Source organism: Oncorhynchus mykiss, chromosome 15, assembly GCF_013265735.2.
Source record: "Oncorhynchus mykiss isolate Arlee chromosome 15, USDA_OmykA_1.1, whole genome shotgun sequence".
Taxonomy (NCBI): domain Eukaryota; kingdom Metazoa; phylum Chordata; class Actinopteri; order Salmoniformes; family Salmonidae; genus Oncorhynchus; species Oncorhynchus mykiss.
The window spans coordinates 60,520,669-60,536,342 of record NC_048579.1 but is presented as its reverse complement, the minus strand read 5'-3'; the positions used below and the strand labels follow the sequence as shown (position 1 = coordinate 60,536,342).

The 15,674-nt window shown below is 44.7% G+C and overlaps 1 protein-coding gene across 2 annotated transcripts in view; it reads left to right on the top strand.

Annotated features, from left to right (window-relative positions):
* Positions 1-15,070, top strand: part of LOC110490773 (semaphorin-3C) — a 45,330-nt gene extending 30,260 nt beyond the window's left edge. For both annotated transcript variants that reach the window (XM_036944874.1, XM_036944875.1), the window contains exons 7-18: positions 232-351; positions 586-728; positions 881-995; positions 1,552-1,621; positions 5,610-5,754; positions 6,070-6,292; positions 7,470-7,558; positions 8,207-8,248; positions 8,479-8,636; positions 10,297-10,364; positions 11,245-11,375; positions 12,554-15,070. In XM_036944874.1, the coding sequence (XP_036800769.1) occupies positions 232-351; positions 586-728; positions 881-995; positions 1,552-1,621; positions 5,610-5,754; positions 6,070-6,292; positions 7,470-7,558; positions 8,207-8,248; positions 8,479-8,636; positions 10,297-10,364; positions 11,245-11,375; positions 12,554-12,988 (1,739 nt within the window). In that variant the 3' untranslated portion in view covers positions 12,989-15,070. The remainder of the gene's footprint in view (positions 1-231; positions 352-585; positions 729-880; positions 996-1,551; positions 1,622-5,609; positions 5,755-6,069; positions 6,293-7,469; positions 7,559-8,206; positions 8,249-8,478; positions 8,637-10,296; positions 10,365-11,244; positions 11,376-12,553) is intronic.
* Positions 15,071-15,674: the final 604 nt, after the last annotated feature.

The window sequence follows — 15,674 nt, the reverse complement described above, 5'->3', positions numbered from 1 at the left end:
GGGGTGTTCTGTTTGGTCAGATGGGAGTAAGATGGTTAAGCTATGAGGCAGGGTTGTGTTCATTAGGGCACACTATATGGCAACACTTTTTGTAAAGGAAAATTAAAACAAGCTTTTCTTAGTGGACAAGTTCAGGTAGTACAAGTTCCGGTAGTACCTCCCTGTTGCACTCTGTTTTCTTCCATGTTGTGCCTTAATGAACACAGCCCTGTATGTGTCTCTGTGTTCCAGACCAGGAGCTGTTCTCAGGCATGTACATAGACTTCATGGGGACGGACGCTGCCATCTTCAGGAGCCTCACCAGGAGGAACGCAGTGAGGACAGACCAGCACAACTCCAAATGGCTGAGTGGTGAGCACGTACAGCAGAAACATATGACGCACATGTGATGTGCACCAGAAGTCTCCAACTGTGACCCTGAAAAGCTAGAGGTTGGGCAGGCTTTTATTCCATCCCTGCACTAACACATCTGGAGTTGGAGATCCACATTTAGTACATCAAAAGTACTTCAACTCCTTTGACACTGGAAACAGTGGACATAACGTTATACTATAACCTTTGACCCTGTTTATTTGTTTTCCATAGAACCCATCTTCATAGATGCCCAGTTAATCCCAGACGGATCGGATCCCAACGATGCTAAACTGTATTTCTTCCTCCGAGAGAGACTGACGGACAACAGTGGGAATACCAAGAACATCCACACCATGGTCGCTAGAGTGTGTCCTGTAAGTGTGTGTGTGTGCGTGTGTGTGTGTGTGTGTGTGTGTGTGTGTGTGTGTGTGTGTGTGTGTGTGTGTGTGTGTGTGTGTGTGTGTGTGTGCATTGCATATGTTTGCATGCTTGAGACATTAACATGCATCTCTTTCAACGTCTACAGAATGACATAGGTGGCCAGCGTAGCCTGGTGAACAAGTGGACCACGTTCCTGAAGGCCCGGATGGTGTGTTCAGTTCTGGAGGAGGACGGCACCGAGACACACTTTGACGAGCTCGGTGAGGAATACGCCAACAGCTACCTACTGTGTTTACCAAGGCCTGGAACATTCTGTTCCAACCCAAACCACTTCTCCTGTTTACCTACAACTCAACATCTCCCTGGCCAGTCTTAACAAATACCAATGGATCTCAGATTCTCAGGTGTTTCAGATTATAAGGGTCTTTACATCTGTTTCTTGACCTTCTCAGTATTGAAAGAATTCAGGGTTGCACTTTAGTTGGCTAGTCCACCTGTCGATGCTCTACAGACTATCTACAGACTATTAGTAACATGTAAACTATCTACTAACCCTAGCTCTAACCCCAACCTAACCCTTACCCTAACCTTTATTCTAAACCTAAACCTAACAGATAGTTTGTTGATAATATGACAATCCGGACTATCCAAACAGATTGACCCAATTCATCCCTTAGTATTATTTTAGTCCTCTGTGAGTCTATGGAGGTCTGTCAAAACAGATATTCATTCAATTCATCCGTTCCAGGAGTATTAAATGATAAGGTGCATGATGAACGCTGACTCCATAACACAACGTTGTGTTTTCCCTTCTAGAGAGTGTGTTTTCTCTCGAAACCGATCACCCCAAGAGCCTCCTGGTGTTCGGCGTCTTCACATCCACAAGGTGAGGCCAACGGTAATATTGCTCGACTGGCATGGCAGCACCGGATATCACCAGGAATGAAGCAGACATGACAGGAGCTCCTGGATAGAGACCCCCAGTATCACCTTTCACTGGACATGCCAGTCAGCATAGCATTTAAACATTTTTTTAATGTAACCTTTATTTAACTAGGCAAGTCAGTTAAGAACAAATTCTTATTTACAATGACGGCCAAACCCGGGCGACGCTGGGCCAATTGTGCGCCTCCCTATGGGACTCCCAATCATGGCCAGATGTGGTGCAGCCTGGATTCAAACCAGTGTCTTAGACCGCTGAGCCACTTGGGAGCAAACTATAGGGACCTGCATGTAGTACCAGAGGAGGAGCTATAGGAGGATGGGCTCATGGTAATGGAATAATATGGAAACCACGTCATACATGTGGTTTCCATATGTTTGATACAGTTCCATTCACTCCATTCCAGACATTACAATGAGCCCATCCTCCTATAGCTCCTCCCACCAGCCTCCCCTGGCACTACAGTATTTGTCTCATTGACTTAACTTTGCCATACCGTTCTCATTACATTGATCACTTTTCCTTATGTACTTTTAATGCATTTAGTGAGCTCTGCTTCCTTTCGCAATGTTGACAGCAAGTTCATTATGCATGAGTATCACCATGTAGTACCCCTGGTGTTTCCTGAGATCTACTGTTACTGTATGTGGTAACTCAGACACTATATGTGTTCAATTACTTTATTTATTCTCAAGGTCTTTTGCAGGATGGCTATGCGTGCCTGTTACGTGTACTTACTGGGTTGTATTCACTAGGAACTGAACAGAAGCAAATGCGCAGAAACGGGAAGGGAACTATCAATAAGAAACACGTTTTCTTTTTTACATTGCAAAACATTTTGCTTTGGTGTGCACTAATGAATACAACCCTGGTTTCTTTAATCATCAAGGGTAATTGGGCAGTATCTAGATCCGTGACCCTTCCATAAATCCTAAGGCGCTTGTATCTTTTGACCCTGCCCATAGGGCTATGTAGTGCACTATATAGGCAGGAGTGTGCCATTTGAGACTCATCCTCTCTCTATAGCCTACACAAACAGTCTGTCGTCTCCAGGCAAAGTTGCCATTCGTATCTCTCGCTCTCTACAGTCTGTAGTCTATATGCAACATTGTCATTCTTATCTCTCTCTCTCTCTCTACAGTCTAGTCTCCAGGCAATGTTGTCATTCCTATATCTCTCTCTCTAGCCAACACAGTCCAGTCTCCAGGCAACATTGTCATTCCTATCTCTCTAGCCAACACAAACAGTCTGTAGTCTCCAGGCAACATTGTCATTCCTATCTCTCTAGCCAACACAAACAGTCTGTAGTCTCCAGGCAACATTGTCATTCCTATCTCTCTAGCCAACACAAACAGTCTGTAGTCTCCAGGCAACATTGTCATTCCTATCTCTCTAGCCAACACAAACAGTCTGTAGTCTCCAGGCAGCATTGTCATTCCTATCTCTCTAGCCAACACAAACAGTCTGTAGTCTCCAGGCAGCATTGTCATGCCTATCTCTCTCTCCTGCTCTCTAGCCAACTGTTGCGTATGCCTCTTAGAGAGGGAACGCAACACCCTGTTACAACTGAGTGAAAGAGGTATGGGACTGTAAGTGCGAGTAAGGATGACAAAGGCAGAGAATTTACCGTTTACTGGGAATGTATTCCTTCACGCTGTAAATTTGGGGAAAATGGGCTGAACGGAACCAAAGCAAAGAAAGTAAAATGTCAAAGCCCCCTCTCCTACCTTACCTGCCTACCCACTACTTATCTGACTTAACACCAGCTGGTGCGCTTACCAAAATACAGGGGGTGGTCCGCCCAGGTCTTACCTAGTGTGTATAGACAGTAAATACTACGGGTTATGTATGCCCGCAGGCCTCTTGCCTAAGCACTCCCTGGGTGCCTTCCCCTTCCCCCCTGGGAACAAATGAAACAGAATAATATAAACGTAAGTAATCCATTTCAAGAGTCAAAAACACTGGATCCTATTGGCACACACATACCTCAGATCAGCGGTTACAAAAATACCTAACAAAAACCTGTCTCTTAACAACAACCAACACAGGACACACTAATCATTTCTCTTCTGCGCAACAGAACACTGGCTTATATAGCTGGAGAAGGAGTCTAATGGCATACAGCTGTATCCTCTGGCGAGAGGGCGGGGTCAGCCCCAATTAGCAATGCCATCCTGAAACACACACATACAAACAAAACCAGAACACATAAACTGGGGAACGTAACACCAACACAAACAGTCTGTAGTCTCTATGCAATGTTGTCATTCATATCTATCTCTCTCTCTCTAGCCAGCACAGTCTGTAGTCTCTATGCAATGTTGTCATTCATATCTCTCTCTCTCTCTAGCCAACACAGTCTGTAGTCTCTATGCAATGGTGCCATTCATATCTCTCTCTCTAGCCAACACAGTCGGTAGTCTCTATGCAATGTTGTCATTCATCGCTCTCTCTCTCTCTCTCTCTCTCTCTCTAGCAACACAGTCTGTAGTCTCTATGCAATGTTGTCATTCATATATCTCTCTCTCTATAGCCAACACAGTCTGTAGAATCTATTCAACGTTGTCAGTCATATCTCTCTCTCTCTCTCTCTCTCTCTCTCTCTCTCTCTCTCTCTCTCTCTCTCTCTAGCCAACACAGTCTGTAGTCTCTATGCAATGTTGTCATTCATATCTCTCTCACTCTCTATAGCCAACACAGTCTGTAATGTTGTCATTCATCTCTCTCTCTCTCTCTCTCTCTCTCTCTCTCTCTCTCTCTCTCACTCTCTCTCTCTCTCTCTCTCTCTCTCTAACCAACACAGTCTGTAGTCTCTATGCAATGTTGTCATTCATATCTCTCTCTCTCTCTAGCCAACACAGTCTGTAGTCTCTATCCAATGTTGTCATTCATATCTCTCTCTATAGCCAACACAGTCAGTAGTCTCTATGCAATGTTGTCATTCATATGTCTCTCTCTCTAGCCAACACAGTCTGTAGTCTCTATGCAATGTTGTCATTCATATTGCTCTCTCTAGCCAACACAGTCTGTAGTCTCTATGCAATGTTGTCATTCATATCTCTCTCTCTCTCTCTCTCTAGCCAACGCAGTCGGTAGTCTCTATGCAATGTTGTCATTCATATGTCTCTCTCTCTAGCCAACACAGTCTGTAGTCTCTATGCAATGTTGTCATTCATATCTCTCTCTCTAGCCAACACAGTCTGTAGTCTCTATGCAATATTGTCATTCATATCTCTCTCTCTAGCCAACAGTCTGTAGTCTCTATGCAATGTTGTCATTCATATCTCTCTCTCTCTCGCCAACACAGTCTGTAGTCTCTATGCAATGTTGTCATTCATATCTCTCTCTCTATCTCTAGCCAACACAGTCTGTAGTCTCTATGCAATGTTGTCATTCATATGTCTCTCTCTCTAGCCAACACAGTCTGTAGTCTCTATGCAATGTTGTCATTCATATCTCTCTCTCTCTAGCCAACACAGTCTGTAGTCTCTATGCAATGTTGTCATTCATATCTCTCTCTCTCTCTATAACCAACACAGTCTGTAGTCTCCAGGTCTGCAGGCAACTTTGTCATTCCTGTCAGCACAATGTGTTTCTTCCTCTGGCTCCTTCAGGCTTTCTCCTCTGTTTCGCTCGCTGAACAAAGGCTCTCTCTGTATTACTGATGGTCATGTGGTTTTTAGGTTCCGGTCCAAACCACATCATATCCTCATAACCTTCTGGGAATGGAGCAAGAATGAGGGAAGAGGGGCAAGTTGGGTAGAGCGGAGTGGTGTGGCAGTAAGCTTCACCCGGATTTGATGGCTTGGATATCCTATGAACATCAGGGTTTAAAGGACTGTGATGTTTTAACTGGGTGGATCTGGGGGCTTCTGGGATGTCAGTTCACATCACACTGACCGCCAGAATGTGTGTGTGTCGTTTCCCACAGCTCAGTGTTTAAGGGCTCGGCCGTGTGTGTCTACAACATGGCAGACATCTTGACAGTCTTCAACGGGCCGTTCGCTCACAGGGATGGGCCGAACTTTCAGTGGGTGGCGTACCAGGGACGGATCCCCTACCCCCGGCCTGGAACAGTGAGTTTAGGATCTTATATCTGTATTGAACTCAAAATAAGACAAGAGCTCCAATGCAAATGTACAGTCCCTTGTTGTTCTCCTACACAGTATGTACTTTGTATCTACTGTGTCTATCAATGTGGTTGAGGAAACCATGTCAGAGAAACACTATGCAATGAGGATGAGGACAGCAGAGTTCAGGGTCAGGGGTAGGCTTTTCCTTTATGTACCTTTGTCACAGAGCTGAGTAGTAGGGATGTATTCACCTCTATAACAAATCTCTCTCTCTCTTGCTCTTGCTCTCTCCTTCCTCCCTTGCCTCCCTCCCTCCAGTGTCCAGGCGGAGCCTTCACCCCTCACATTCAGAGCACCAAGGAGTTCCCTGACGACGTGGTGACGTTTGTCAGGAACCACCCGGTCATGTTCAATTCTATCTACCCCGTGGGCAGGAGGCCCCTGGTGGTCAGAACGCAAGCGGACTACAAGTACACCTCCATCGCTGTGGACCAGGTGACCGCCGCAGACGGCCACTACCAGGTCCTCTTCCTGGGCACAGGTTTGTACTGAACGATACATCCTTATTGATCTGTTAGAGACAACTAGCACCCAGCCCCACCACACAACATACACACACCACAGGCTGGGAGCAGCACAGGGCCTGTACATCGCCTACATCAGCACCTAAGTAGCTGTTCAGGATGCCTGTTCAGGATGCCCTCAGACTAACATTCTCATATTCCTCGTCTCGCCACTTGTGTTCAATAACCATCAGAGTTACACTTTAAAGAGCTCTGACTAACGTGGTGGTTTATATGAGTGGGATGCTTCGTAAAGAGTGTGACATCGTCCATGATGGAGCATCCATGTTGGCTACGGATGCTAACAGATCTCCAGGCCCCGGCATGACGGCCTAAATGACCTGTTCTCTCTGTCACCAGGGGATGGCGCCACCACAATGCCCTCATTATACATGACCCACTTAATTCCATTATATTCTATATTGTAATAATCTATCTCTGCTCCCTCATGCCATAACACAGGCATTTCATAGGCAAATGATTACAGAGGGGATATGAACTCAAGATAAGTAGTCTGTCTCGCTCTTCAGTGAATAGAACAATAACGGCACTATAATGAGCTGCAACAGAGACAAACAGACGTTTAGGAGGGCGATGCAGCCCACTGGATGGAGGAAGAGGAGGAAGAGGAAGAGGAAAGGTCTGAGCAACACAGAGGGGAGTGTGGAGCTGGCTGTACGTCCTGCATCCCAGGGAGCCACTCTCCTTTCTCTCACTCACAGCTGTTTATGTTTATCAGTCTTCCAATCCTCCAAGATTCCTGAACACATGCCAGTAATGTCAGACTGCAGGGCGGAGAGGTGGAGGCTTTGTTTCAGGGACGTGGAGAGTTTTTTTCAGGGATTTCCAGGAGATCTTGCTGTAACTCTCCTCTCTCCTCCCTCTGCTCGCAAACTGTCTCCATTCTCTAACATGTATTTGGAACCGATAGATGCACACACACACTACATGTTCATGTTTTTAAATGTATTTCAATTGTAAAGTATTTTGTCAAAAAAATCTAATCAAAGTGTGTGTGTGTGTGTGTGTGTGTGTGTGTGTGTGTGTGTGTGTGTGTGTGTGTGTGTGTGTGTGTGTGTGTGTGTGTGTGTGTGTGTGTGTGTGTGTGTGTGTGTGTGTGTGTGTGTGTGTGTGTGTGCGTGTGTGTGTCCTCAGACAAAGGGACAGTGCAAAAGGTCATCGCTCTCCCCACAAACCGCTCCCTGGACCAGGATCTGATACTAGAAGAGCTGGAAGTGTTTAAGGTTTGAATTCTCTCTCTCAAACACAGACATCAAAGGCAGACAGAATAGGAGCTCTTGGCTTCTTCACAAGGGGTTGCAGACTGTACTCCTAAGGGAGGGGCATTCAGGAGAGTGATGACCCGGCCACTAGACCACCACACAAGACTGATGGGAAGCATACTGACATTAGAGGGCGATGCCAGTCACCCATACCAACCTTCACACGCTCTGTTTTATCTTAGCCTGATAAACAAAGCAAGTCATCCATGTGATCAAGGCCCAACCAAGCTAATCTCTCTCTGCACCTGGACTACACCGGTCTCCCAGTCTCCCACTAATGTGGTTTGTTGTGTCATGGAGATCTCACATTCTGTTCCTACTAGTGCCGCGCGGTGGAAGGTTACATGGTATTCAATAGGATGCAAGATAACCTGAGTGTGTGATGAACGAGTGAGAGCGTTGATTAAAAGATCCCTCCACAGAATGTAAAGGACCAAATGAATTTCCTAAGATTCACGGTGTGCAACAAGGACTAGCTCAAACACACCTACAGTCTTATGTAATATGATAAGATAAGAAAGTTATTATGGTCCGTTACTTTTATGACATAGAGTCACAACATTTGTTACATAATATTATTGACATTGTGGCATGTTTCTCTCTTCCCAGAACCAAGCTCCAGTGACAAACTTGAGAATATCTTCCAAAAAAGTAAGTATTTGCAAGCAGTGCTTAATGTATCTCAATATTGTTTCAAAATGCTTCTGATTAGCTCATTGCTATCGCCTAGTGCAATAGTTTATTTTCTGCATTAAAATTGTGACTCAGCCGGAAAGCCAGATAATAAGCCATAATTGTCCGTGATCTTAACTTAGTTAAGTCACGCTTCCACTTATTAAAACAAACAGTGTGGTTGACATTTGAACTGTTTTGCCTTGCAGCAACAGCTGTACGTAAGTTCAGAGCACGGCGTGTCCCAAGTGTCTCTGCACCGTTGCCATGCCTACGGCTCAGCCTGCGCCGACTGCTGCCTGGCCAGAGACCCCTACTGTGCCTGGGACGGCCTGAGCTGCTCCCGCTTCTACCCCACTGGCAAGAGGTACGGTACTACAGACTCTGGGTCAACAGAACAATACCAGTTGTGAGAAAGGAGCGCTCTGAAGCAAACCGAGCGGCACAATTAACATTTTACAGTGTTATTCCACTCTATGGTGCAGTCTGCTTTTACCCGTAAAACATTGGTGCTGAGGACCCAGGTTGTTAAGGGTTACAGTATAGGGCAACACTTCACATAGCTTAGGTGTTATTCATGGGGAATGAGTCATTATACAGCTCTTAGTTGTTTGTTTGGTTTTCCCCAAAATACCAAAAGGTTTGAGCTAACGATACACTGATGTTACTGTAATTACTTAGCTAGGTTATTCCACTGGTATAAGGCAATGTATTAGGCTGGTTATACAATGTATCTGCAGGTCATAATGATAACATACACTATAGAAAACATCCATGACAGACTGACCTGGTGAATCCAGGTGAAAGCTATGATCCATTATTGATGTCACTTGTTAAATCCACTTCAATCAGTGTAGATGAAGGGAAGGAGACAGGTTCAAGAAGGATATTTAAGCCTTGAGGCAATTGAGACGTGGATTGTGTATGTGTGCGATTCAGAGGGTGAATGTGCAAGACAACATAATTAAGTGCCTTTGAACGGGGTATGGTAGTAAGTGTCAGGAGCACCGGTTTGTGTCAAAAGCGTCAAGACAAATGGGGTTTTCACGCTCAACAGTTTCCTGTGTGTATAAATAATTGTCAAGCCTGCTCCAGCTCTCCCTCTCTGGCGCTCGAGGGCGCCAGGCTGCCCAGCACTACACACTCCTTTCCCTCATCGCGTGCATCAGTGATTCATTGGACTCACCTGGACTCAATCATCTGCTTTCATTTCATCCCCTATATCTGTCTGTTCCCAGGTTGTTCCCTGTTTCAGCATTATTGTCGTCATGTCGTTTTGTTCCCCCTTTTCTGACGCTGTTCCTGTCCTGCTCCTCGTCTGTGCTTGATTAAACGTTCACTCTCCGTACCTGCTTCTCATCATCAGCGTCGGTTCTTACAAGAATGGTCCACCACCCAAAGAACATCCAGCTCATCCAGCTCAATATTAGGAAGGCGTTCATAATGTTTGGTATACACCATGTATTATTGAATTGATCCAACCATAGCCATAACACAGCTGTAGCAGTGAGTGATACTGTTCTACTTTGAACAGTCCCCCCTCTGGTTTCCCTCCTCACCGGCTGCTCAGCTGCCATTGCAGTCAACCGCAGTTCAAGTTTAGCTTGGTTAGGGAACAGAGTCTCTGCCCCTTTACTCCTCAGAAAACCTGCTGGAAATGTGCCTGCTTTTTAAGCTCTCTCTCCCTGTAGCTGTTGGATGTGAAGCGACTGAACCATACAGTGGAATAACATTGTCAAATGTTCCTCACACCGCTGTGTCTGGCTCAGTGGTCCTTCCTCACTGTTGATATTATGGGATTTTAGAGATTTTCATAATGGGCTGGAGGGTTGGTATAACCGTGTTTCTAAGCTACTGGGCTTTGTGAAATGTATGTATTCTCCAGCTAGTTTGTGTAGGTAATTAAACTAGATATACAATATATTTGACAGGATTCAACGTTTATGCCATTTCACAGTACATAACATATATACGGGACTGTATTGTGGCATTGGAAATATTTCTGGATGGTTATGGTTTCTATACAGAAGGAGCAGAAGACAGGACATCATCCATGGCAACCCACTGACTCAGTGCAGAGGATTCAACCTGAAAGGTATGACAACATCCAGCCAATGTGTGCCCAATGCCTGAGAAACCCACAGCTCTGTTGAATTGGCCAACAGAGGGCATTGGTATGCTAATCCATTTATCTGATTTCCTCGACTCATTTGCTCTGTGGCTGGTCTATCCCAGCTGTACTCATTTTACTCTAAAAGGGTCTAACATAGATTCTGTTGGTTTATGGGTCATTTGAGTTCAGGCCCTTGTGGTTCAGCAGCAGGTGCATAGTGTTTTACTGTATTGTCCCCTTGAGACTGTGTGTGTGTGTGTGTGTGTGTGTGTGTGTGTGTGTGTGTGTGTGTGTGTGTGTGTGTGTGTGTGTGAGTAAGCAAACAGACTATACAGAGATGATTCACTCAATCAGCTGTCGGCAAGCAGTCTAACAAGGGGAGGCGCTACGGTCCCCATAGTGCTACATTCCAGTATAAGTCTGTGTAAATGAACATATGTCATGGGACCAAACCACATGGTCATCGGTGCTAATTACCCTGTCATCCATCCAGCATGGGGATGAGCTAGTTGGCTGGGACACAAACATCAGATGACAATGCTGTCAGTTAAAGACCAGGTCAACCAAGCTTGTTCTACTATACAGATATGAAGTGCATCTCAGTGTTGGATGCAATCTGACAAACAAGCATCCTTGGGGGATAGTCTTAACTTCAAATTTCTTTAGTACATTGAAGCCAATGGGAGACTACGTGAAAATTAGACTTCAGTGGAAGTTAGGATTCACCCCCTAGTGACTGGGAGGGTTTGGTTGTACTGCAGGTGTCACTAACCCTCAGGTCAACTTTTGACCCTAACTCTTGGGACCTACTGTATGGTTTATGTCTCAGTGAGTTGATGTGTGTGAAACGCTCTTCTTTCAGCGTACAGGAATGCGGTGGAGATGACCCAGTATGGAGTGAAGAACAACACCACCTTCCTAGAGTGTCTTCCTAAGTCCCCTCAGGCCTCCGTCCGCTGGCTCATCCACAGAGACAATGACAGGAGGAAAGAGGTCAGACAACAACTTCCCGTGTCAAAGTTAATTGAGAAGCTGTGTTGAACCACAGAAATGGAATGATTCATTCTATGGGTTCAACGTCAGAGCTGGCTCAATTGGCTCAATTCCGACTCCAGTTTCTTGGAAATCAATGACTTTTTAAGCAAATATGGAATCCCATGACGTGAAGGAGGCTTGAGGGGGTATCGTTTTTCCTCATTCAGTAACACACGGGACAGACTGAGTACAAAGGCTGTTGGTGGTCGATTACATTATCAAACACGTCGTTACAATCGAATGATTGTGTCGAATAATTGTGTCGAATGCCTTGATCTAGTTGGAACTAGAACAAAGCATTTGAACACAATCCTTCGATTGTGACGACGTGTTTGAAGTAATATCAGACCACTATCATGTCATGCCTCGGGGATGACGTTGTAAAGTATTTATTGGCTGTGTAACAAGATAATGAGTAGTGATATACTGTAGATCACATGTGATACGGGACCTAACTAATGAGTCTATTCTCAACGGGGGAAACATTTCACATTATTGACACCCTCTGAGACTTCCTGCTGCCCATCAGGCCATGAGAAATGATATGGGGCTGTGCAAAGAGAACCTGCTCTTATAAGGATTCACATCTTTTACAGATTTCACTGTTTGTAGCTCATGAATAATACTTATATCAGAGATTCAATGAGAATGAGTATTCCAGGTGAACTGTTTAAAGACGTCCTCCAGTGATTTTTGACCTTTTACAGTTGAAAAGCGATATCCTCAGTATTCATACAGTAAAGGACACACTAGAGGGTAAAAAAAAAATGTTTGTTTTCAGCAAAATTGTGTTTTTTAGACACAACTGCAAATTTCAAGGAGCTGGACATTAATGGCTGATGGGAAGTCGCGATGTCATGGGCCTCCCCCCTTGCTTGAGGAACAATAGAGAATAAAAGAGGAAAGCCCTCCCCCTTCCTTGTGCTATGTCATGACATACCAGGACCACCTATTGAGATGTGCCTTGCATTAAGTCAATCCAGTGTTAAATGAGCTGAAAAGGAGACTGGAGTGCCACTTGAAGTTGACTTGTCTTTGCTTGATTTACTTGACTACAGATCATGCTGTGGGATAATGTGTTATGCTATAGGACAATTAAGACCATTCTACTGACACCGCTCTTTCATCCCTTCCAGGTGAAGCTGGGTGACCGTGTGGTCGCCACTGACCACGGCTTGCTCATCCGCTCCGTCCAGCTGTCAGACCAGGGCCTGTACTATTGCCTGGCCACGGAGAACACCTTCAAGCGCACCGTGGCCAAGCTCCGCCTGCGTGTCCTGAGTGAGGCCATGGTGTCGGTGCTGACGGACAAGCAGCAGTCTCCCTGGGCCTGGGCCAGCACCCTGCACCCCAAGGCCCTGCTCTCAGCCTTCAGCCCTGCAGAGAGCCTGGCCGTACAGCAGTACTGTAAGGAGAGGAAGCAGCTCCAGAGCTTGCAAGGGGCCAGGCAGCAGAAGGGGCCGAGGGGAGGGCCTCCTCTCCGGGGAGACATGGCCAAGCTCAAGCCCCTGCTAGACCTCAGGAAGAGCCGCAACCGCAGAAACCACCTGGAACTGCCTGATGATGTCTGACTGGGGGAGACAAGGGTTTAACAGGGCTGTGGAGAGGGGGGTTTACATGAACACACACACCTGGCCACACACACACAACCCCTGAGCTCCCGCCCTGCCCAGAGGCAATGGACCTGAACTGAACGCTTCCCCAGCTCTAGCTACTATAGGTTTACAAGGAGGAAGTGGGACTCACCCTGCCTGGGGCTGTCTGTAGTCTTATATGCATGAGGTACGCTGACCAGATTACTGTGATATACATACACACCTCACACCCTGTCACACTCGCCATTTAGACAGAGGTGTAAATCCTGACCCTGGATCAGGACACATAGAGATGTGTGGATTTAGGCATCGGGTTCAGGAGTCATAGGCTACATACACAGGATAACTTACTGCATTCACTGTTGCTCACGTAGTTGTATGATAATACTTGCCACACATGTATACTGTGGTCACGCTATACAGTAGGCAATGGTCTGATAGCAGTAATGTAGTATATTGCAGTATAGACATTTACAGAATGGGCGACTGTATCAGGCAGCATGTATTGGCTTAATATGAATGAATGTCTGGTCCAAGGAGAACAAACCTGGAGTTACAGATGGTGAAGATTGTGATTTGAGTAGGGAAATCATTGGCGTATTATCATTACATATCCAAGAGGGATGTTTTATAGGGAGCACCCTAGCTGTTTACACTCTGCTCTGCAACTGAACCTTGACTCTATATTCATATCATATTCCTCCACATGAACACTGTTTACAACTACCACCTATTACAGTTTCACATTTAACAAAACGACAGGGTTATCATCAAGATCAAAACAAATCCATCATTGTATGACCTGTTTCTATGTTCACATTGTAGCTTTGTCTCTATGGAGGAACTCTATCCCTCCTAACACCAGATAAAATGGCAGCACTGTCTATACAAAGGGCATATTGTCCATAGTAAGTGGTCCCAATAAAAATATTCCAGCCTTGGAAATGAAAACATAGTGGCTAGGCCAAAGTACACCTCCAGCTCAGCTGCCACCCATATGGACAGTACCGTTACACTAGAACACGTAGCGCTGTGTGAGCAAAGAACCTTTTTTGGGAGGAATTCTTTGTTACAGTGAACCCGACATGTTCACAATCCTTACTCAGTCATTTTCTAAACATCACGTTGAATAGGACAAAGGTCATGTAACATGTTAGGTCACAGCATTCTTACATTCTGTCTTCTTTCCTGTATTTATTCACGTTACTTGGAACATTTATGTTCTTAAATGGTACGGGACATTGTGCCATACTGCACAAGTATCTCTCCATGATCTCTTCGATAGTGTGTGATGCTGTGTTGTCAGCACATAAGCATGTTCATGTAAATCAAATCCATCCAAACTTTGTGGCTATTTGCAATACATCGCTGCATTGGTTTTATACTGATGGAGTATAGCAGTGACGCACATCCTAGCTTTTGTATTCAGGTACATGTACACTCCTGATTTTGGGGTTTGCATTTTCTTGATCCACGATTTGATGAGATATATTTCATCTCCTTACCGAGTTTTAATGTCACGTACAGCAAGACAGACATGAACGATCAAAAATAACCATGATGACCATTTAACTTGAATATCATTCTAATCATTTTTGAACAATGCATTTAATTCACAGTTTGTGAGATGGTCAGATTGGTACACTCTGTTTATATAGTGTGAATAGCTCTTTCCTGTTTGTCTCAGAAGTATAGTCTGTGTAGATGTATTCATGGTTGTTATGTGTACAGAGTGTTTTTCATTCTATATTTTCATCATTATAACTTATGTCATTGTGTCCAGTTTTTGTGGATCTGCGCTTTTGAATGTGACCCTAGTGTATATAATTTAACATATTTCATCAGATATTCTCGACCGTATCTGCAAATCGTAGAGATACTATTTTCATTTTGACAAAATAACAACTGACTACTCGTTTAAGTTTTGAGATCGATTCAAACTTTTAACAAAGAAGTGTCGCCATGGTGATGTTCAATGTCATTTCCATGTCATCATAAAAGTGGTGTATTTCTATTTATTAATGTAATGACAGCCTGAATAAATGCATTTAGAAACTACTTTGAATTTCCTACATTTAGGTCGTAAGTAGTCAGAGATGAATCTGACAGGAGAGGAACAGCAGGATCATTCCTTATCTCTTCAGATGTGATACACTTTCACTGTTTACAGTCACGCTTAGGAATTACATTGATTTATTGAATGTATGAAATTCATATGAGGTTGGTGGCACCTTAATTGGGGAGAACGGTCTCGTGGTAATGGCTAGAGCAGAATAGGTGGAATGGTATCAAATACATCAAACACATGGTTTCCATGTGTCTGATGCCATTTCATTGACTCCATTCCAGCCATTATTATAGGCCGTCCTCCCCACAGCAGCCTCCACATATGAAATTGTATGATGACTGAAAACAATCACATTACTGTTCTATTGGCTAGATATTTGCCATGTTCATGTGCTACTCGGAACTCTGAAATGTCCATCTTGCTAACTGGTTGAACGTGGTACGTGTATAATAACTACAACCATTTAGCAAGTTGAAAATGTAAGTTTCCTAGTTCCGACTAGCACGTGAACACAGCATTAATACTGAGAAAAAGGTCAGGGGTCACTTCTGAGGAATTATGGGTAGGAAGAAGCTGCCCATGCAAATGGGGTGG